Raw genomic sequence first — 23,829 nt, 5'->3', positions numbered from 1 at the left:
TCGATCGATTTATACATACGTATAGTTAACCGGATGAGCGATTTCTGAACGATACGAGAGATCGAGATTTAAGTTTGACAAGATGTCCGAAAATTGAAGGATATTAAAGTGGAAATTTTTAATCAGCTAGAGATCCAATATTGTTTATTAAATCTGCATTGTTGTGTTTACTGTCGAATTTTTAGATCCATTCGAAATTAAGATTAGTGAGTTTAATTGAAATCATCGATGTTACATTGAAAAAGAAGGAAACAAAATAAGTCGCAACATTGTCTAGAATTAAATCATACTTAGCTTTATTTATTTTAAGTCATGATTGTGTTGATTTAATTTTATTGTAAATTGATTAAATTTGAATTATTGTAAAAAATATAGAAATATTTAATCATCAAGGTTACCTTTTCTTAGTTTGACAATTACACATACATAAAATATTAACTACAACAATTATAATAGTTTGTCATGTTGTTCTTTAATTATTATATGAAAATAATTGTTCAAGTTTTTGAATAATGACATTTGTTTGAATCTTTGGTTTATGTTTAATAACAATCCTTTTAGGGCACAGCGAATTCTCTAAGTCCAAGCTGAAACCGTTTCTTTCTCCTCAATGAAACCCGTTCTGTCATGTCTTACACTGAATTGGAACATGGTTATCAGGTAAACAGAGAAATAGTTTTTATTTCTTAATTTTATAACTTTTAATATTTTACTAAAATAGAAGAAACTAGATCTTTTTAGAAGAAATTTAACGAGAAATTTGTTTTATTTAATTTTAAATTTATTTTGGTTTAGGAAAATAATGATCACATAATCTTATAAACTAATCTAAAACAATAAATATACTATTAAATTTTTATAGTATACCATAAATTCTTTATGTAATCAAATATCAGAAATATAAATTTTTGATGGACAATAATTAATCAATAGGGTCTACGGAGTGCCAGCCGACCAATTTTCTACGTAGGGGATTTAAATACTGTACAACCAACCCTTGTGGGTCCTGTAGCTTCTTCTATATATCGTTCATCAAAAAGAGTAAGTTTTACCTTTTCCATGTACAATATATCATATGTAAAGAACAAACAAATATCAAAATGATAATCCTAAATAGATTGTAAGTTTTATCAGTAATATAAAATATAAATTTACATTTCGATTTTGATCTACATCTTAATTCGCATAAGACTGATTATGTACTAAGATTTTTTAGAATTTATTTATTTCATTTAATTTAAATAGACAATAAAAGAATAAGATGTAGAGACAAGCAGAAACAGATATTGCGAATTAAGAACTATATTGTATGTTTGTATACCAACTCTATTTTACTTTAAATTAGTAAACAGTATGTGAGAAAGGTTAGAAAACTGTTTTGTTTAAAAAAAATTATTGTTTTATACAATACTATACAGTACCTGTATATATCATATATATATATATATATTTTTTTTTTTTTTGGAAGATATTTTATATGAAATTAGAATTTTTAATAATTGTTTATTTTCAATAGCACATGTAAACATATTTCACTAAGTGTAAATTAATGAATTCATTAATTACTTATTAGTGTTTCAATTACTTTTAAATAACTTGATGACTCACAAAGTCTTTGGTACTCTAATAGTCTAAAAATAAATTGGTAGAAGACTTAGTACTTGGCTGTATAGTTGCATATACAATGCATAAGCTGTATGTTTGTTATAATTAGTAAATTAATTTGAACAATTGATGTTCTACAATATAATGGTCTAAAGAGGAATATCTGATTTAATATTGTTTAGTGTATTTAGTGTTTAATCATTATTAACTGAATTAAACATATTATATAGTGAAATATTCAATTATTGAGCTGACTAAGATTTAATATTTAATGTTAATGTTAATATTAGTGCAAATTTTTTAAAGCTATCATTATATATAATTATGCTATTAGCTTATGGTACTTCGAAATTAAGTTTGTAATGGAAAATGCAAATCCCTTGTCATCTACTATGATTCCTGATGTTTACATCTTTGATTGTGATAATGAAGCAGAACCATATTGGCAAATAATGGTAGAGTTTCTTCTAATTAATTTCTTAGTTATTATCTGTTAGTAGATTTATAATATTTAATGTAACAGAATAAAAAATTGTCTTCATATTGTTTTTATTTGCTTAAGTCTATATATGATCATTGTAGCGCTTACTCTTTATGCAGAAAAAATTTTCTTGTCTCGAGATAGATTTATGAAATATATCTCTTCCAGAGATATAGTTCTTTCTTATCTTTAAACAAAGAGTACTTTATTAGTCTGCTTCCATTTATTTTCAGTTCAGCACACAATTGCTCAGTAATGTTAACATTAAACAAATTGCAAACTAGTTTCAAGCTAGTAGACGCTTCTTTTCATAATGTTCTAATCAACTCTTAATAAGTGGTCTGATAAAATATTTTATACTTAATTGTTAAAGTATTTTAAGTTAATTTCTTTCTTATCACAATTTTAAAAGATAAGATGCAATATAAATCTGAGATTTAATTTAAAATATATCAAAAAATTAAATTATAGGGAATACATAACAATTTGTATTTATCTGTGAAAAATAATATTATAATGAGTGTTGATCTTTAAAATGTGATGTAAGGAAAAAATTACTATTGTATGAAGTGCATATAACTAAAAGACTAGTGGCTTCTTGAAAAATGGTATTATCATAATGATAAAAATCAATTCTATATCTACCTTTAAGATGGAAGATATACATCTGGATATGGAGTGCTACTGTGATGATTGTTTTGTATGTAATAATTAACACATGATTAAAATTTGCTGAGTCTCTTTATTAATAATACAATCTTGTTAGACAGGTTTAGGAATGTATCATTGTAATAATTAAGTTTATATAATTTTCAGTCATTGATAGTTGAACTTGTTGAAAAATGTAGAATGACAAATTATTTGATATTCTAATAACTTTTACTACTTTTTTATCACCCAGACATACAATACATTTGTAAAAGTACTATATTTAGTATTCAATTTATATTTCCTTTTTTATGTAGGCAAGTAATGCATGTGTCCTTTTTACATTTTATTGTAATCATCTAGAAATGAATAATAGATCGAGATTGTCTGAAAACTATTCTAAACAAACTCCTGACAAAACTGGATTTTTATCCTGCTTAAAGATGTACTGGGTGAGCAATATTTAACACAATTATTAATAAACATTTTATAAATTTTTGCACTATATAAGTAAAAATTTAATACATTTTTTAGTTTTATTTTGTATATTATTATTAGTTTCTTTTAAATTCATGTGATATTAGGTGAGTACAAAGATAGTAAGATTAAAACAAAAACAATTCAAAAAGAATAATAATCAAATCGGAAAACAAATTTCAATTAATATAAACTTTCATTTAGGCCGAACTGTCGGACGGGTGTAGCAATGATGATGGATGCATGGGTGGAAGCGATTTGGAAGGAGAAGGGAAGCAAGTTTTGGTTGGAATCTGTGCGATGGCAAAAAAATCACAAAGTAAACCAATGAAGGAAATTTTAACAAGATTGGAAGAATTTGAGTACATTAAAATAGTAGTATTTCCTGAAGAAGTTATTTTAAAGGTAATGGCAGTAGAAAATATTTAATGTTTCAATTACAATGTATGAAAATATGTATTTACAGGAGTCTGTAGAAGATTGGCCAATTGTTGATTGTTTAATAAGCTTCCATAGTAAAGGCTTTCCCCTTGATAAAGCTATAAATTATGCTAATCTTAGAAATCCTTTTATCATCAATAATTTGCCCATGCAATATGACATTCAGGTATGTAATTTGTTATAAATATTGTCAAATATTCTGAGTGATGAAACATATTTTTTATATGACACCAATTTAATAGGATCGTAGGAGAGTTTATGCCATCTTAGAGAGTGAAGGTATTGAAATCCCAAGATATGCTGTCCTGGATAGAGACTCGTCTGATCCAAAACGTATGTGATGCTTATCATTTATATTGATCCAATTTTATATTGAAGATTTATAACAGAAAATTCATTTCAGATCATGAACTAGTAGAATCAGAAGATCATGTCGAAGTTAATGGTGTTACATTCAACAAACCGTTTGTGGAAAAACCAGTATCTGCAGAGGATCATAATATTTACATTTATTATCCTACATCTGCAGGTGGAGGCAGTCAAAGATTATTTAGGAAGGTATATAATAAATTCAACAAAAATAATTTTTTTTTATTTGGCATAGTTAAATTTCAATTCATAATATTACAGATTGGAAGTCGTAGTAGTGTATATTCACCAGAATCTCGAGTTCGTAAAACAGGTTCTTACATATACGAAGATTTTATGCCAACCGACGGTACAGACGTTAAGGTTTATACCGTGGGTCCAGATTATGCTCACGCAGAGGCAAGAAAAAGCCCTGCATTGGATGGTAAAGTCGAAAGAGATTCAGAAGGAAAAGAAATTCGCTATCCGGTTATACTAAGTAATGCTGAAAAGTTAATTAGTAGAAAAGTGTGCTTAGCTTTTAAACAAACAGTTTGTGGTTTTGATTTACTTAGGTATATTGAAATTTTAAATATAGTGAGATTAAAAGAAGTAATAATCCATTCTTTATTATACTAATCATGTATAATGTTTTAGGGCAAACGGGCAGTCATTTGTGTGCGACGTAAATGGGTTTAGTTTTGTAAAGAATTCTAACAAATATTATGATGACTGCGCAAAGATTTTGGGAAATATGATTTTAAGAGAATTGGCACCCACTTTACATATACCATGGAGCGTTCCTTTTCAATTGGACGATCCGCCTATTGTGCCTACTACATTTGGAAAAATGTAAATAAATTTTACTTTCTTATTATGCTAATATATTCAGATTATTTTTAGATAACATAGTTATATCAATACTTCTATATTTACTTTAGGATGGAATTACGATGTGTAGTTGCTGTTATAAGGCATGGAGATCGAACGCCAAAACAGAAAATGAAAGTAGAAGTTCGTCACCCGAAGTAAGTGTATTTCTTGAAGGTATATATGAAGAACAATATCTCACATTCTATTCTATACAGATTTTTCGAGATATTCGCAAAATACGACGGCTACAAGCATGGTCATATTAAATTAAAGAGGCCTAAGCAATTGCAAGAAATATTGGATACCGCACGTAGTTTATTGGCTGAAATACAACATCGTGCTGCTGGACCTGAATTGGAAGAAAAACAAGGAAAATTAGAACAATTGAAAAGCGTCTTAGAAATGTGTGTAAACATTGTTTTTTTTATATATAATTTTTTATTTATTTTTATTTAATTACGAATATTAACTTTGACTATATGTAACATATTTTTCAGGTACGGTCATTTCTCAGGGATAAATCGCAAGGTACAAATGAAATATCAACCAAGAGGCCGACCAAGAGGGAGTTCATCAGATGATGGTATCAAAGCATAGAATATTATATCCACGTAATATAGATGTCTATTATTTGTAAATCACATATTTTTATTAGATCGACTTGGAGAACCTTCCCTTGTATTGATATTAAAATGGGGTGGAGAACTAACACCAGCCGGCCGTATTCAGGCAGAGGAGTTAGGAAGAATATTTCGCTGCATGTATCCTGGTGGTCAAGGTAGACACCTTAGTGGTTCGTATCTTATGTTCATACGCTTATCATGCTCACTCTTGAGTTAATTTATACTTTATAATGAGATTTTTTATTTAATAAGTCTCTTATGTTGGCTGAACTCCGGCTGGATCTATCATTTATCTGGACTGCTCAATTGAGCGTATGCATAATACATATATTGCTATTTATCTTGCACAGTACATATACATATGTATGTATATATGTATACATATATACGCATTTCAGACAATTTAACCGAAATAAAACTCGTATGTATGCATTAGGCAGTTGGATATGTTAACATGTAATTTATTTTTCATTTAAAAATAAGAGCGTAAAAGCAAATATTACATTTCAAGCTTATAATTAAACTATCGATGATTTCGTTTTGGTTAAAGGATAGCAAATATCTTATACCTTTACGAAAATCTTTGATTCATGGGTAATTCCAAATATTATTTCAGAGGAAGACTCAGAGATGTTACCAAACCACGGTAACTTTTTATTCTGAATCAATGCTTTTTTGTAGTTCTGTGTCGATGTAGTGTTATAGATGCATAGAAATAGTAATTTAGAAATTCTATCAATATATTCTTGTTAGAAAATTCTTGCTATTTTGCAGATTTTTGTACGAAGATCGTACAAAAATTGTTAAACGTAAAAGAAAATGCTGTTTCTATGCTAATTCAGTGTGTTCCACTTTATTGCGATGAAACGCTTGACAGTTTAAGGATAGTTGCTTTTATTTAGTTTGTGGCCTTAAATGTTTATATGTCCTATTTTTTTTTCCAATAGGTTTCATACATCTTGTCATCCATGCAGTAATGTCTAAAGGACATATACATACACTTATGCACACATACATATATGTTGCAAATTTATATATATTACTCCATTTTTTATTGTAGTTTTAACTACATTTTCACTTTAAGAAAATCAAAGATAAATATTAATATAGAATAATTTTTACAGTATTATTTAAAGGAACACTAACATGAATAATATGTAACATTTCAAAAAAGTCATGTATATACATTTAATTAGACTTTTCTAGATGTAAGTAAATTGATGTACGATCAACGATTTTTGTACCGATCTTTCATGATCTTTTTACCAGAACATAGATCATTCAGTGAAATCTCATATGTACTTTATGTTTATTGAAAATGAAAGATATATTTTGTATTTATTACATTCTGTTCTTCTGAAGTATTTTTATATATATATAGGTGATTATGCTGGTGCACAAGGTTTAGGGTTACTTAGACTTCATTCAACATTTCGACATGACTTAAAGATCTATGCAAGTGATGAAGGAAGAGTTCAAATGACAGCAGCAGCCTTCGCAAAAGGTTTACTCGCATTAGAGGGTGAATTAACGCCAATATTAGTGCAGATGGTGAAGAGTGCTAATACTAATGGTCTATTGGACAACGATTGCGATAGTAGTAAATACCAAAATATGTATGTAAGGCAATTTACAAAAGAATTGTTATAGAATTTTGAGTAAATTCTAACGATATATTTTTATAGGGTAAAAACACGACTTCATGAATTATTACAACAAGACCGAGAATTTACGTGTGAAGACAGAGAACAGATAAATCCTGGTAACGCACTGAGCATTAACGCAGCCATGGATTTTGTTAAAAATCCTGTTCGTTGCTGCCAGCATGTTCATACTTTGATTCAAAAATTAATGGACATTGTTCGTATTAAGAAAGATGATCCTAAAACTAAAGGTACGATGTGATATATAATCTTATTGTGAAATTATATTTATCTATCTAATATATTTAGATGCAATTCTTTATCATGGTGAAACGTGGGAATTAATGGGTCGTCGATGGGGAAAGATTGAGAAGGATTTCTGTACCAAAAATAAGAGGTTCGATATATCGAAAATCCCGGATATTTATGATTGTATAAAGTATGATTTACAACATAACAACCATACGTTACAATTCGAACACGCGGAGGAATTGTACATTTATTCTAAGTATCTGGCAGATATAGTGATACCACAGGTAAGAATTTCAATAAATTTTATCTCTTTAAAAAAATACTTTAATTAAAAAATTTTTGTAGGAATATGGATTAACAGTGCAAGAGAAGCTCACCATAGGCCAAGGTATTTGCACTCCTCTATTAAAAAAGATAAGAGCAGATTTGCAGAGAAATATCGAAGAAACTGGAGAAGAAACAGTTAATAGACTCAATCCGAGGTAAATTAAACATTTATGTGTGTCATATATGAGGTATAATGTGTGCAATATAAGGCAAAATGTAACGAGTAATTGTTATAATTTTAGATACTCCCATGGAGTTTCTAGTCCCGGTCGGCATGTACGCACAAGACTTTACTTTACAAGTGAAAGCCACGTACATTCTTTGTTGACTGTTTTACGTTATGGTGGTTTACTTGATGTATGTATCTACATATTTATTTTACGGAATGTATAACAAATTTTAATGTTTTAATCACACAGGTAATGAAAGATGAACAATGGCGTCGAGCTATGGAGTATGTTAGTATGGTTTCGGAATTAAATTACATGTCTCAAATTGTAGTTATGTTGTACGAAGATCCAACTAAAGATCCTAGCAGCGAAGAACGTTTTCACGTTGAATTGCATTTCAGTCCTGGTGTAAATTGTTGTGTGCAAAAGAATTTACCACCAGGACCAGGTTTTAGACCCCATTCACGCAATGAGAGTAGCCATAATGTAGTAAGTAAATCTTATTAGCTAATACTTCTATTTTACCTATGATCAAAGAAATATTTCGAAATACGAAGCTATACATACTTTATATTTTCAGGGTGAAAGTGGTGGTTCTGCTCAAGATACCATTTCACAATGTAGCACCCGAATAGAGGAAGAAGATGTAGAGATGGGAATTTTGGAAGACGATTTTATGAATCCACCATTGCAATCTGTATGTATAAATGTTTTTAATCAAAAAAGAGTATAAATAAATTAGCATTTTTTATTTAATACTTAGGAAACACCTCCACGAACAATGGAAACAGATACTGTAGATGCAATGATAGATAGTCCAACAACCAGTAGAGGAGTTGATATGATGGACTTACATCCTAACATGATGGATGAACCATTTGATAGTGGCTTTTTGCAGAGTTCTGCGCCCATTCCAATAAGGTACGTAGTATGAAACTTTCAATGAATCTTTTTTTTTATAAATTAACTAACTATCGATGATTTTTTATAAAATATTGTACGACATTTAGTGCTAGAACCGTAGCTGGTCATGAAGCAGCAAGACTTGGTAGTCAATTAGCTGCAAGTCAACGTCAACGACGTGATGCAGAAAGAGGCACAATTGTTGAACCACGTGCTCGCAGTTATGATCATCAAAGACAGGACAAGCCCGAGAAAGGTAAGTAACGTTTAGGTCTTTAATATTATTGTACATGTTTGATATATAATAACAAATCCATAGTAATATTCTCTGATTATGCATGGAAGTGAATTCTAACAAAAAGGTTACACAGGACATTTGTAAATATTAATTTCGTAAACGATAACTTGGCAATATGTTGTTAAAAATACAGTAATGTATTGTAAGAACATTATAAACACTTAATTTCATTAATAACATTTTTCTTCTTGGGTACATATGGTTAATATTAACAGTCAGATTTTATCAGAAAGGCTGGTGTTTTTCGTGTCTTTTTTTATAGCTGCGGACAAGCTGCAGTATCAGAGCTTGGACGCGGTCAACAAAGAAGGTATGTTAGTTCCTACAATAACGTCAGCAGGTTATAATGCATTGTCTTATCATAGGTGATCATTACAGGATTTCCATAGCATCTAAACTTTCAATATATTGTATTACCCTGATACAATCAGGATTTACAATTTTTTCTTTTCTTTTTTTATTTAGTTATCTTCATAGAAACGTTAACTATTTAGTTGACCGTTCAAATTATTCTTCGCTTTTGAGATAGTAATTTTTGTAGCTGCTGATCACTGTGATTTGCATTTTTTAATTCTTTCATAAAATATAAAGCATCCTTTATATTTCTTGGTATTGCAATACTTCTATAGAAAGCATTGTCTTATAGTTACTACCAATAGTAAACACGCATAATTTTCCGTAGATAGTCTTCAGTATCATGTCTAATCCTTAATGTTGCATTATTTTCTGTGATATTACATGTACCATCTTCTTTTGTATTATATTCAGTTTTGTATGCAATAGAGCCTACAAGCGAAGTTTACTTTTTGTTATAAGTATTGTAACACTGTAAATTTCTTACCAAAGATTAAATTTTGATACCTCAATGGACAAATAGATATTGGATAGATATCCAATTAAAACCACATTGTACAAATGAGAGCTTAGCTAATGGAATTTAACAAACGGACACGATGTTAGATGGAAATAGGAAAATTCAGTTGAAATAACTCTTTGCTCTGCGATAGTTGTGCGCGTGGAAGCCAACTAATTTTTATGGACGACTGCTTGGGTTACATATTAACAAATGGTGTAACTTATTCAGTCGTCATCCTAATTCCTTCATTCCTAAATCATTGTTCCATTAAGATTCACAATTAACTAGTGCTTAGTTATTTTCTAAAATCATACTGCAGCCGTTTCATTCATATCCATTAATATGTGATTACATTACATTTTTGTTCTCCATCATTCACTTTTATGCTTTGTTTACTATTCATATTGCATTTTTAGAAATATAATTTTTATATGAATGAATATGGATCACATGTATGTAATACTTTCATACCAACATACAAATTAAAAAAAGAGAAATTTTTGATTTGGTATTAGTTTCTGTTTTACAAAGATAATTAAATATTTGTATTTCTTAGTAGGATGATTTTCATTATTTTTTTTCTTTCTTTTGTCACCATTGATGTTAGAAATTCTAAGCACATACAAGCAAATAAAATTCAATTTTCATATTTCTATTTAAACAAATCAATTTCTAATAAAAATTAAAAATTCCATAATTATCAGTTGCATGTTTGAATAGTGTATGAAATACAACAACTACTATTAAATTTTTTACAATCTTTGATCGTTGTTATTGCATAAAACCATATACATATTAGCTAACTGTCAATAAAATGTTGATAAACTCAAATTGTTGTTTGGTTGGCTTACTGGTTGCATGGCTATCGTGTGCCATGGATGTATAACATTAACTAAATTTGTGCCTTCTAAACACAAGTAAATTGAAGTATATGTTGTTTTTTTCCTGTGTATTTGAGTTATTTTATTCCTTCATTGGTAACGTCGTCTTCAACGAAATCCAATTGCATTAGCATCTCTGATTCTAAGTCCATAGGCTATTACAATGTGAACTATTTATAAGTTTCTCATATTTCATTATTATCTTTAAAGTACTTATTTAAAAATTGTTGTTTGAATACATAATTTTTGCAAGTCAAGTATCAATCCTTTTATTATACAGTGACGATAAAACGACTTCGACAAGTTTTAATTTCAAGCATCGACGACGTGACCAAAGGTTCTTGCCAATGTTACTTTGATTTTTTCGGTGATGGGTTTATTTAATCGTCTATTTCTTTTCTTTTCTTTCCCTCCTTTGTACCCTGATCCCACTATTACATCGTTATCATACGTTCATTTTAACTGCACCATTCTCTCTTCTGAATCGTTCACGAAATTACGCATGCAACACCCTACACAGAGAAGCATGTAACAGAGCAACGTTACTTAGAGAGATCTGGCCAGGTTTTGTTGAACGTGCCAACGGAAAAATTCAGTCTGCCACACTCCTTTAGTTCACCGGAGTTTCCAGTTCCTTCGATAAAAACCTCCACTTTGAGATCGACACCCTTGGTGACTTTGCACACATCTCCTCTAATCTCACCGAACAGCCGGAGCTCTGATGTGACGGATATCGTGTTACCAATCCCCACGATTCGTTCTTCGTTTTTCAATATCGATCTCGAACAGTCTTACGATTTCAATCCACCTACTCAGAGTAAGAAATACGGACGTTCTCATTCAGAGACGATTCTTCCTGGGATTGAGCGTAGCGGTGAGTTGATCGATTCCTCGAAACCGCCACCAAGCAATCCGTGGTTAAAGCGATCCCTTTTTTCGTTATCCTTGCACGAAAGAACCCCAAAGACAGTGACATCCGCGGGACGGATCAAACTAGACAAATGTTCTCGTTCATTGTCACCTTACGTACCTAAATGTCTTTGTTATAATTGTAATGTCTCGGAACTGATTCTGAGAAGCAGAGATCTACCGCCTGTCGAGCGTTTCAACTTTGATATCTACTTTGCACGCTCGCTCTCACATAAGTTTTTCAATTGTTCCTGTTACTCGAGCCTCCAGGATGTACCCAGTCGTTTCCCTCGTAGTGTTTCTTTCAATGATAGCTATGGGTGTCACAGAGGAATCACCGGACTAGATCATCCTGATTTACCCTTTGTATATCTAAAGAATAGGCCTCTTGTGTTTCCTGAGAGACAGAGTGCTGCTCCTTATTTAGAGTCAAAGGTCGATCATTGTGTCATACATAAATATCAGTCAAGGGGTCACGATCGCAGTGAATGGATGCTGTTTAAGGAAAAAGAAAAGTGGAGGTTTGATAAGAATATAATGAGACGAAAATTGAATAGTGATAGTGTAATTGGGAATACACGTGTACCGTTCCGGAAGTTATCCTGTCCCAATGTGAGACCTGGTGACTTTTCTTGTGTTGATTCCGTTTGTTCAGACGAAAATGGTGAAGTTACCGATTGTTCAAAAATGTACAGATGCTGGTCTTGTCCCAATGTGAATTTCCAGTGGCACGATAGCCTGGTACATATACCAAATCATAGTAGTATGCTTTATCATATGTCCCCTGCGCACGATAATGATGTTCACGACGATCACGAGATTCCTCGCAAGTATTACTATCGCTCCAAGAGTCCACGTGAACCGTTCTCCCGACTCCAGCCTCAACGATCCTTCTCATCTCCAGACACACGACCTTCGATCATTCAACCTGACCCTACCTGCACAGCAAGGCGCCACCGTCACAGTATCTCCGGACAGATGAGTTATTTCAAGCTGTTGGGCTACAACGTCAACAAAAAATTGACTGGATCAGCAAACAGTTTGTTCAGCACAGCTGTTATCAGTGGATCCTCCAGTGCGCCAAATCTCAAGGATATGGTACCACCTCATGCCTCTGCTGTTGCTGGTGAGCCTCAATTTCTTTTCTTCTTCTTCATTATTGCCTTTTGCCATAAAATGTGTCTTAGGTTTTTACTTCTTTTGGCATTTACCGTTAGCATATATAACAGTATTTTTATTCGTGGAACTAATTCAATTTTGTGCTCATTAGCAATAGAAGGTTTTGGTGGTGTACCGCCAATAAGACCTTTAGAAACTCTTCACAATGCATTGTCATTACGTCAATTGGATTCCTTTTTGGAAATGATGACCAGTGCGCCTCTGTTTCGAACACCCGCCTCTTCGCCTCCAAAGTATCCTTCACCTGGTGGATCAACCCACGAATCGGTTAACCAAAATATCAATATTGGAGGAGTCAGTCGCGAGTACCACTCTTCCGACCTGGAAGCTGTCAGGTACCGTAAGAAATTAAGTAAACCATCCTTGTGAGTATTGAGTTTTTTCTTTTTTTTTTCTCATATATCAAAGTGTTTTTACTAAGGAAAGTTGCACTGACTTCTCTGGTACTTTGTTTCTCGTTCTTTCTAATTGCGATGATTGCATACTTTTTATTAGAGATGCAGACATTGATTCTCTTCTTAGGTACATCACGCCAACGCCCATACAGTATAAACCTTCGAACGATGGAGAATCTTGTGATATAAGAAATCAATTGTCACCAACCAGCCCTAATAGTGAGTGTCGCTTATTCATATTATTATTTTAATTTTGTTCTTTAATAATGAATTAACGTGTAATTTAGGTACTGGATGGAGCAGTGAACCACAATCATTTCTCTCTTCTGAACCTTCATCTCCTGCACCGACTTCAACAGGAGAATGCAGTATGTCTATAAGCTTAATCAGCAATGACGGGTAATTAATATTTAATATGAAAAAGATTGTATTATATTTAAGAATTATATTCTTTTGTTTTTTATAGTGCTCAATCGTTTAATGTGGGTCCTAAATTTTCTACAACTCCCTGCTTGGATGTGGATTTTAACGAATTTTGTATAAATATCGATCAAGAGCATAGAGAAGGTCGTGGTAGTGTATCATATACAGATTATTATAGCAATGAAGATGGTCAAATACGAAACTGTAGTTTCGGAGCAGGCTTCAATTCTAATTTACAAAAGATCATGCGTACTGATGATCTTCCGGTTGATAATATGGATGATGATGAGGACCATACTATAACTTTAAAACAAACTGAAGAGCAGAAAAAGCAAGATGTGAAACAAATATTTGAACAGAAGGAATATCCAAGCACAAAATCTAGTAGTAGCTATAAGAAAATTGGAAGGTAAATTTTTATTTTAAAATTAAAAAACAATTAATGAAGTTGGTTATTCTATTTTACTATCTCTTCTACAATAGATTCCTTGTTGAAAGCAAGGAAATATCAGACGAAGACGTCAGGATTAAAGAAGCAGATAATATAGACAAGTCAAAATCACCTGCTTCTATGAAAACTGAATCTTTTAATATAGAAAAAACACAAAAAAGCAAAGATGGTATTGATGTTATGCAAGAGCAACAGAAGAAGAAAAATTTTTTTCGATCTCAGAGTGTTTCTATGCCAAAAACTCCTACACAGAAGCAAGAATCAAATTACAGCTACAAATGTACTTCAAAGATAAGCTCTCTTTCAAATATGTCAGATAAAGATTTGGAGAATTGGAAGCAGAGCATGATGGAATCAAAAGATCCTTGCACCATAGAAATGAAGGCAGAGGAGCCAATTCTGACTGTAGCAAGTAGCATGACAGGTAATTCTAGCGTGACAATAGGTTTTAATGTTCAAGATGAAAAAAAAGAACCTGATCTTTAAGAGTATTACTTTTTCAAAGATTACCAGAGTTATTTTATTTATTAAGTCCATTTCCTTAATATAACGAATAAGATACTGCATATAAAATTGTTGAAACGTTTATTGTTATGAACAAATCAAAATTTGTATTGCATGAGTTAAATACGGGATACATTGATAAAATTTTATGAAAAGAAAATTTTTTGCATTTTGTTTTCTGGCACAAAATTGTATACATTTTTTGGTATTCTATTTTTTTACATTCGTTAAGATTGTTATGAATATTTAAGGCATGCATAACATGATAAAGGTGCAAAAATTAAGAAATTTTTCCAATATGTGAACATACTGGAGTATTATTTTAAAAAGACGAGTTAAGAATTGCTTATTAAGAGGAAATATTATTAAAGTCAAAGCAACGTTAATAGCATTTCTCTATGTTAATAATGTACTTATCAGATTGTATGTATATTAAATTATTTTTGAATTGACGCTTGTATGTAATGGTATAATAGTATTTTTGTAGATAATATATGTCCAATGTTAATAATGTGTTAGATTATAAGGCAAAATGAATTTGAGTCAAGAAGAGAAAAGCATTAGGAATTTGCCTCAAGAAAATATTTGGCATATACAAATTACGAGATTTTTAATAATCGAATATGAAACATATGTAGATCTTCTATGACTCAACAAGTTCAAAATATACCTCATTTGCTAAACTCAATACATGAGAGGAAAAAGGTTTAAAATTTCCTTTCATATTAAATGGTATTATTCTTCTTTGATCTTATAAACATAGTATTACTAATACAAATAACACATGACATGTACTTCTCATGAAATTGTTTCTTTAGACCCAAGAGCAAATACCTTATATATTTATTCAAAAGTACCACTATTAGACTTCAATATTAATTTTTGTTTTATTTTACGGGGATGTAATATAAAATTATTACCAGAAAATTTCTATGAATATACAAATGCTATGAATTATCAAACATTAACTCAAATTACAATAATTAAACAATAATTTCTCTATAACAAAATATGCTCATTTCAAGAATTGATGTAAATGCCTTACAGATTAATCTGATAGTGGATATATGCTACCTTTCTTATAAGTGGTTTTAGAATGTTTCTTATTAAAAAGCTATACAAGCTAAAGTTATATAAATATAAATGTGGTTTTATATCAATTCCAAATGTGCAAGGTGCTATTTTCAATCAATCTTATTATGTTCCTAACTGATTTTATAGTTCTAACATTAGCAATAAAACCATCACACATATGGCTATAGAGGATGTACTCGTTTAACTTTATCACATAAACTATTTATTTCATTTTGGAAAGATTAGGAATTTATTCTTTATTTCTTTTTTCAATTTTTTCTGCCTTTGCGTAGATAATATTTCTAATTTACCAATAAATGAATTAATTTCAAAATCTTTTAGGAAGAATGTATGAAATCATGTTTAATATCCTTGTAACAATATTATTTATAGTGATAAAGTTAAAAGGCTTATACTTCGTGATTCTTGCAAATATAAATTAGCTGATTTTTGTAGATGTGATTCATTTTATGACATTTTAGAAACCATATTGTGCAAAATGTACTTTAGTGAAGAAACGTTTCTATATATATAAATATGTTTTAGTAGATAGATACAGTTACAGAATTAAGCATTCACTAATTTGTAGAGAATTTGGAAGGTGTTGTAAAGAAATAGTTGTGGTAGGATATTTTAAGTACCTTTTGCTTAACATATATAATTTTCTTTCGATATATACAAAATTTTGTTCTAAAGTAAAGCATTCATTATTGTACAAAAAAAAAAGTTAATGTTAAATATTTTATCCTGAGGTCTCTATCATCGGTACCAGTGCAATGATACAATTATTAGTGACATATTCATTGACACCATCATAGTTGTAAAAAAAGAAATGTAAAACATAAATGTATATGTAAGAAATGACAGATTACAATAAAAAATGTTAAAAATGGAATTTATCTAATTTTATTAAGAATGTTATCAGATTTTGTCTCCTTATCAATAAATGTTAATATACATAATATTATTCGTGATAATGATTTATCATTATTTACAGTGATAAAGTATTTAACCTTACATGAAATTAATAATCTATTTCATCTACGAAAATTTAATCATTTAATTGATTGAAAATTTTTACTTATGTGTGTATGTATTCAATTCTGTGACATAAATATCAAAAACTAAATAAGTTAGCAAATTTTTATTACAATTTAACGTGTTTTCTTATTTTCTTATTCATCGAAAAAATGTTAAATGTTGAATAGAAATATATATTTTCGAAATTCCATATAGATAAGAAGAATGCGTTGTTGTTTAAATCGGTGATTATCTCTGTAAATGAATGAATAGTAAATATAGTTTAACAATTTTTTGCTATACATATAACTATTACTAATTTATTTAAACAAATAATGCGAAACATAGATTTATCTCAACTTTTCTTTTTATCGAACAAGACGCTTTTATCTAAAAGCACACGATTGAAAGAAATTTGAAATTAAAAAGTAAAAGATCAAATATGATTGACTGAAAAAAGGTTGGATAATCGTGATTTGTTTCGAATTATTAATAAATAAATTAATAAAGTAATAAAATGTATTTATGTCCCAATTTTTGCAAATGTATATATAAAAGAAAAATACACTTCAATGTGAGAAATCTATATTATATTTTTGGCGAAATAGCAGAGATACTTTCAACTTATATACATCTTTTCCCGAGAAAATGACAAATTTTAATTGGATAACATGAAAAATAGATCTATTACCTTTTTAAACATGTACCTTTTCATATTGCACGATATACGAGAAAGATTGTACGAACAAATTTATTTTTGATTACGATAACAATAATGTGATTTAACCACGACCGAAACATTAATTAAAGAAAAATTCAAAGATGATTGTACGCGGAGTTACTCAAGGATTATGATTGGACAAAGAAGAGATCACGTGACATACAAATATTTTTAAGAATTCAAAAAAATGGGTCTTTTACTTTAACTATATAACTTGATATTATAATTTAATATAATGTTTTGTGTATAAAAAATTATATATTCTTATAACAAAATTAGTTTATCTCTTTATTTTAACTTTTTATATTGTGTACATCTTCTCGACATTTCTCTAAAGATTTTTTAAGAATTTTTCCAAGATTTCTATAAATGTGATATTAAACTACTCGTATATTTATCTTATTATTTCTTGAAGTCAATCATCGAATTTATTTATAATTTATATATATCCAAATAAAATGCAATATGATATAATGCCTGCGTAATGTTGTAACACTACATATTGCAGTATTTTGCTGCAAATTGATAGCTTTCTATATTAAATTAGTCATGTATTTATCTTAATATTTCTTGAAATTAATTGTTCGCATTTGTTTATAATTTCATACATATCTAAATAAAATACTACAGCATAGAATGCTGCAGTATTTTAATGAAAATTCATATCTATTTACTGATATTTTTATTTCGTAACTACATTTCCATTGAAAATCTAAGTCCTATCATATCACAAAGAAACAGATTTTGTTCGAATGTTTTCCTATTTTAGTGAAACCCTGTGATAAATTCGTATTAGGTATATGGCGACGTGCTATTCAAGAAGATGGAAATCTCTGTAACGAAATCACGTAATTGCTGTCAATGGCGTGACCCTGTTGCGGAAGGCGCATCCATTGTTCGAATCGCATCAGAATTAGATCACAAACGAACACGTGCACCATGAGGGGATGAACCCAAATCTGATTTTTGACACCCTTTACGTCATCTCACATATATGTCAGTTATTTTTTTATAAAATCAGAACATACGAGAAGTTAGGATGATTTACTGTCTTCATATTATAAATTATATTATAAATAATAATCTAAAAACATTAAAAATTGTTGAAAAACATAGGAAAACGTCAATTTATTAGAATTCTTGTAATAATGTAATTATTATTCGATTATTTGAATTATTTAAGTGTATTCAAAAAATAATATTACATTTGTCTAAATTAAATTAGATTAAATAGAAAATTAATATTTTCAATATGAAAAATAATCATTTATAGCATTTAACTGTTTCATACTTACTAGGACTCATCAAAAATGAAAATATAAAAAAATAAAGCTTTTAGAATACGTAACTGACTAATCTGTTTTAATGGTTTCTGTTAAATTAACTGATTTTATCCCGATACGTGTTTACGGTGGGTAAATTGCCTTTCATTTTGCATTATATCGAATATCCTTCATTCTAGGAAAGCTTCGAAATTCAGTTATGAAGCATTTCAGCGCCGACGCTCAGAGCATCGATCCAAAGCGTCAGCTTGCAGTTATGGATATAGTGCATATTACCAGACTCGAATTAAAGATCCACCGACACAGTTAATGGATACAAACCTATAAGATATATATCATATGTTAGATAAATTAATACGTTTCTCGTTCTCGCATTTTATCGCATTTATTATAAGACATTCTTAAGTAGCATACTTACTGCATGTACAAATACAAAATAAAATTTAAAAATGCATATTTCATATCGTCTTTAGTTGATATAATTTTTATAAAATTCCTTTCCTTTTTAGCGTATTATGAAATAATTTCTTTTATATTTTTCATCGTTCAAGTTCTAAGAAATGTTTTTCGTATCTTATTATTTTTTTATTATTCTGGAAAAATTTTAAAAATGTATAAAAGGGGGCTAGAAGATGAATAAATATGCTTGATAATAATTCTCAAATTCTCGAAAAAAAAAGAAGTAAAGAACGCGACTAAATTATTTTTCTAAAATGCAAACAATAACAAAGTGACAGTAAGAGAATAAAAAGAAGAGAGAATGATCTTAATAAGTCTGCTTGCTCGTAGCTTAATATTAATAACTTTATGCACCCTCGAACTCTCAAAGCAAACACAATGCGATTTGACACGCAGATAGCACACTGGATGTTTATACGCGTCCAAAGGGAGAACTTAGTGTCAAGTGAATCGGTTAATATCTATTTAATTAATTTGGGGGAACACACCCTCGGTTTAACAATATGTTACCCTTCTGAGGAGACTTTGTCACGGTCTTTTGAGTGATCCTGTTACGACCTCAATATGTGGAGCAATTTGTCTCGAAATGATCGTAAAGAAATCGTAATATCCTAACTTGCAGAAAATTGTGTCTTTCATGATTTTAAAACAAATCTAGTCACTAATCATCAGTGGATGAATTGTATTTTAATTTAAATTTTGTTACATATATAGTAAAGTAATCTTACTTGTCCAGATGAAAAATAAAGGGTTTTCATACTACTACTAAAGAAAAACATCACAATAGTATAATATTTGGTAGTACATAATATTTTAGCATCGATTTTCATACTTTGATTGTGCTTAATACGTTGACAGAAGAACTCTGCCAGATGATTACACTCCATTTAGCACACGTGCAATGCTATGATTCCTGAAGGGAGATAAAAGAAAATTTGTTAATCGTTCTTTAAAATATACAATCCTATTCGCTTTTTCAAAATTAATAAGTTTGCGTGCCATAATAGAAAGTGACAGACAATATCAAGAAGTTCATTGTGAAAATCAATAAAATGATAAGTTCGTTCAACAAATATCGAGTTTGAATTCAAAAATACTTGAACAATAATAAATTGTTAAATAATTTTTCCTTCATTTCATCATTTCTTATCAATATCTACTTCATGAAGTGTTGAATGTAGACAAAACTTTTGCAATTACAAAGAGAAGAAGTAAATTAAAAGAAATGAAAGAAATGTAGACATTTAAAAAAAGCTTCCAACAAATAGTTTGTCCATCTTTAACATACCAGGGTCGATAATTCCAATACTGTTCAACCCTCAACTCCTACGAAACAAGGCAAACCATGAGGATTGTCCGTAAGCTCCACCCTTCACAACCACCTGTCCAACGATCGTGTTTCACTCAAGTTGGTTAAGGGTGAGATTCTCCAATTGGAACAGGGATGACGACGCAAGCGTCCGAGAATAGTGAATAACAGTGGTTCCAGAGGGTTGCTTTGAAAAAGGGGCGGGCTCGAGATGTACCAAGCTCCAGGAGTTCGATTCCCTGGATGAGGGTATCAGTGGAATCCTCAGATTGAAGGTGACACTCAGACCGCAACAAACGCTTTATTTGACTCGTGTACCGACATTCTTTTTCATTATTTTTTTTTTTAATTGAAATACGAGAGTGGTACTTCCTGAACTCGTTTGCTCCTGGATAGAACCCGGGATATGAGCTACACCGAACCGTTGTGGGAGATCAATGGAAATCAAGCACCAGTGAGTATAGATAATTAAAAGTGAATCCCTTAATTACGAAGATATATAGTATAGAAATAAGACCAATAAATTAGTATTATTGTAACACATCTTTTACTACAATATTGTTCAGAATGCTACTTATTTACTGATTAAATAAAATTATTACATTGTGATAATCCATAGAACATGAATGAGAAGTTTGATTAACAATTTTTTAATATTTCTTTCAACATTTAATACTATAATATATAATATTAATATTTAATTTTTCATTTGTGTTTGTATAATAATGAAAGATAATAATTAGCACGAATGATGATATTTCTTTTGCATTAATAAGAAATAGCGTGCATATAAAAGTAAACGCAAGTAAATGAAATAGGTGATTACAGCGGATATGTCGCAGTACGTCAGCGGCGAACTCGGAAGCTACCCGATGTGGGACAGTTCTGTCTTATACCAAGCACCACCTCCTTCGCACTCTCATGTAAACGAACACGGATTATATAGACAACCCTGTGCATTATTACATCAAAGGTAATTATCTCTATGTGCTATAGCAATAGCTAAATTTCTTGTCACGATTCTGGTTTACGCAGCAATAAATCGAAGAAATAATTCTAAACATTGAAGATTTCAAATCTTGAAAGAAATGAGAATTATTTACAACGACGTTTTATTAATTATTTATCAATGAATAAAATAATTTCAGTCGTTACACGCCTAATGGTAGATCTCCGAATCTCCCATCGTCCACCACAAAGAAACCAAGGCGTCGCGTGGCGACTGTTTCGCAAAGAAGAGCAGCAAACATCCGTGAGAGGCGCAGAATGTTCAATTTAAACGAAGCTTTCGACAAGTTACGCAGAAAAGTGAGTTGTATATGCATAGATTTTTGTTCTATTCTTGAGTCTCATAACAATATTGCTAACTTCTATAAGAATGATTATCTTTTGCTATTATTGTATTATACGTATGTATAATTTTGTACAATTAATTTTTATACTAGTTATTAGCGAATGTTTATCCAAGTATATACTTTAATGAGGACAACTAAAGGAATTCAGGGAATATTATAATAAATATTTCACTTTGAACATTTTTTATACTTTTGCGTATTATGTGCATTCTGTGCAATTTTACATTTCTCATAAATCTATAGATATCTGCATTCTATTGATATACCAATGTTGCTTAAAATTATTTTACGACTTTTATCCCTCAGGTGCCAACTTTTGCTTACGAAAAACGACTCTCGAGGATTGAGACTTTGCGCTTGGCCATCACTTACATTGCATTTATGGGAGAGCTGCTTGGAATTGAACCGAGTAGCCCAAAGCCAGAATACATCCCGAGGGAATACTACTTGCCAAATTAAGCCTGTAAAACGTAAACATTCACATGAAAACCTAAAACAGAAGAATTTGATCAAAAATCAATTTTTTATACGTAAATCGTTTTACAATTTCAGCAGTCTGGTATTTTTAGAAATGAAATTACCATAACTTGTGATATGCGTAAGAAAACATGGTAAACGGTTGGTTACATATTAAAAAGTTCAATTTGGTCTATTTCAAATGGATATATTTCCTGGAAAATATTGAATTAACAAAATTGCATATGTATGTACATGCGGTTGAATGATAACTTTGGTTACTGGTAAGAAAACAATATGATGACAACCTTAACAAATCTGGCATTGACCTCCGCTCATTCGAATCCTCTCTTTAATATTTTAATAGATACTCGATTTTTTTAACTCACGATACATGTTTCAAAATACATACAGAAATCAAAGTATATTATTAGATGGCAGATTTTTTATGCATTTATGGGAAATTTGCACCGAAGTGCACAAAATGCATATAATACGCGAAGATATGTATATAAAATACCCACAGTATAGTATTCGCTATAATATTTAGTATATAAAACAATTTTCTACCTAGGTTACATTTTTTTAATTATTTCCACAAAAATATGAATTTACATAAATATTCGCAGTCTATAGATTATCATCTAATTTCTTTATTTTCGAAAAATCATAAAGAAAATTTTTTAATCAAACGTATCGCAAATTTGATTCTGTAAGGATATTTAATAAAATAATTACATAAATTGGAATAACTTACACATACTCGAATATTTCCAAAAATTGTCAACAAATATTTTAAGTTTATTGATAAGTAAATCGTCGAAATAATATAATCATTCATATGAACAAAACTATCGAGTGCAAAATACATCTAAGAACGTAATGTCGTATATGTTTGAAATTAAGTAAGATTAATGCATCCACATATACGTATAAGTGTTACAATTCAAGTGTTAAGTAAATTACAGTAAGCGTAGTTAAGAACCCACTCGAAAAAACATTAACTAACACTTAATGTTTATGTGATTTTACGAAATAAGATAAAAATCCGTGTCTTCCATAATTTATGTAAATCTGCTTATTACATATTATCATTATATTTAAATATAAGATGTACAAATACTATCACAGTATGTATCTTTCGTTAGTACACCATTTTATCTGTTTTAAAAGATTGAAGAAATTTCTTTGTATAAAATTTTAACTTGACTGCATTCTTTGAATTATTTTTTACTGAATTGTATTCCTCTATCACTAGAAAATTTCTTAAGTTTGAGAAAAATAAGAAAGAATCATTACTGATATAATAATGATAATAATAACATAATACCATGATAGTAATAATGATAACAATGACATAGTAACATAATAGTAACAACATACTAAAAATTTCTTAAAACATTATAAGCCCTATATTCGATTAAAACGCAAACACAATTGAAATATAAAGAATCAAAGGATCGCA

At 30.0% G+C, this 23,829-nt stretch overlaps 2 protein-coding genes across 7 annotated transcripts; both read left to right on the top strand.

Annotated features, from left to right (window-relative positions):
• The first annotated feature begins 35 nt into the window (after positions 1–35).
• On the top strand, positions 36–16,656 carry LOC100648113 (inositol hexakisphosphate and diphosphoinositol-pentakisphosphate kinase 2). Of its 4 annotated transcripts, none has more exons than XM_048411824.1 (31): positions 36–206; positions 562–660; positions 934–1,041; positions 3,416–3,616; positions 3,678–3,818; positions 3,895–3,985; positions 4,056–4,210; positions 4,283–4,575; positions 4,658–4,852; positions 4,942–5,028; positions 5,089–5,277; positions 5,371–5,456; positions 5,529–5,651; positions 6,113–6,142; positions 6,878–7,112; positions 7,182–7,390; positions 7,449–7,675; positions 7,737–7,873; positions 7,961–8,075; positions 8,138–8,377; positions 8,469–8,585; positions 8,652–8,809; positions 8,899–9,047; positions 9,352–9,399; positions 11,347–11,700; positions 12,640–12,861; positions 13,006–13,279; positions 13,410–13,528; positions 13,597–13,708; positions 13,776–14,141; positions 14,216–16,656. In XM_048411824.1, exons 2-31 carry the CDS (start codon positions 628–630, stop codon positions 14,667–14,669), a joined length of 5,268 nt encoding a protein of 1,755 aa, XP_048267781.1. In that variant the 5' UTR covers positions 36–206; positions 562–627; the 3' UTR covers positions 14,670–16,656. The 4 variants fall into 4 exon arrangements, with proteins under 4 accessions (XP_048267781.1, XP_048267780.1, XP_048267782.1 ...); XM_048411823.1 differs by having other exon boundaries at positions 5,529–5,666; XM_048411825.1 differs by lacking the exon at positions 6,113–6,142.
• Positions 16,657–20,769: 4,113 nt separating this feature from the next.
• Positions 20,770–22,967, top strand: LOC105666481 (protein Fer3). 3 transcript variants are annotated; one of them, XM_048411821.1, is made up of 5 exons: positions 20,771–21,007; positions 21,372–21,526; positions 21,702–21,861; positions 22,215–22,378; positions 22,461–22,966. In XM_048411821.1, exons 1-4 carry the CDS (start codon positions 20,960–20,962, stop codon positions 22,365–22,367), a joined length of 516 nt encoding a protein of 171 aa, XP_048267778.1. In that variant the 5' UTR covers positions 20,771–20,959; the 3' UTR covers positions 22,368–22,378; positions 22,461–22,966. The 3 variants fall into 3 exon arrangements, with proteins under 3 accessions (XP_048267779.1, XP_048267778.1, XP_012171809.1); XM_048411822.1 differs by having other exon boundaries at positions 20,770–21,007; positions 21,382–21,526; positions 22,215–22,967; XM_012316419.3 differs by having other exon boundaries at positions 20,772–21,007; positions 22,215–22,965.
• Positions 22,968–23,829: the final 862 nt, after the last annotated feature.

This window comes from Bombus terrestris, chromosome 14, assembly GCF_910591885.1.
Source record: "Bombus terrestris chromosome 14, iyBomTerr1.2, whole genome shotgun sequence".
Taxonomy (NCBI): Eukaryota; Metazoa; Arthropoda; class Insecta; order Hymenoptera; family Apidae; genus Bombus; species Bombus terrestris.
This window is presented reverse-complemented; position numbering and strand designations above follow the sequence as displayed.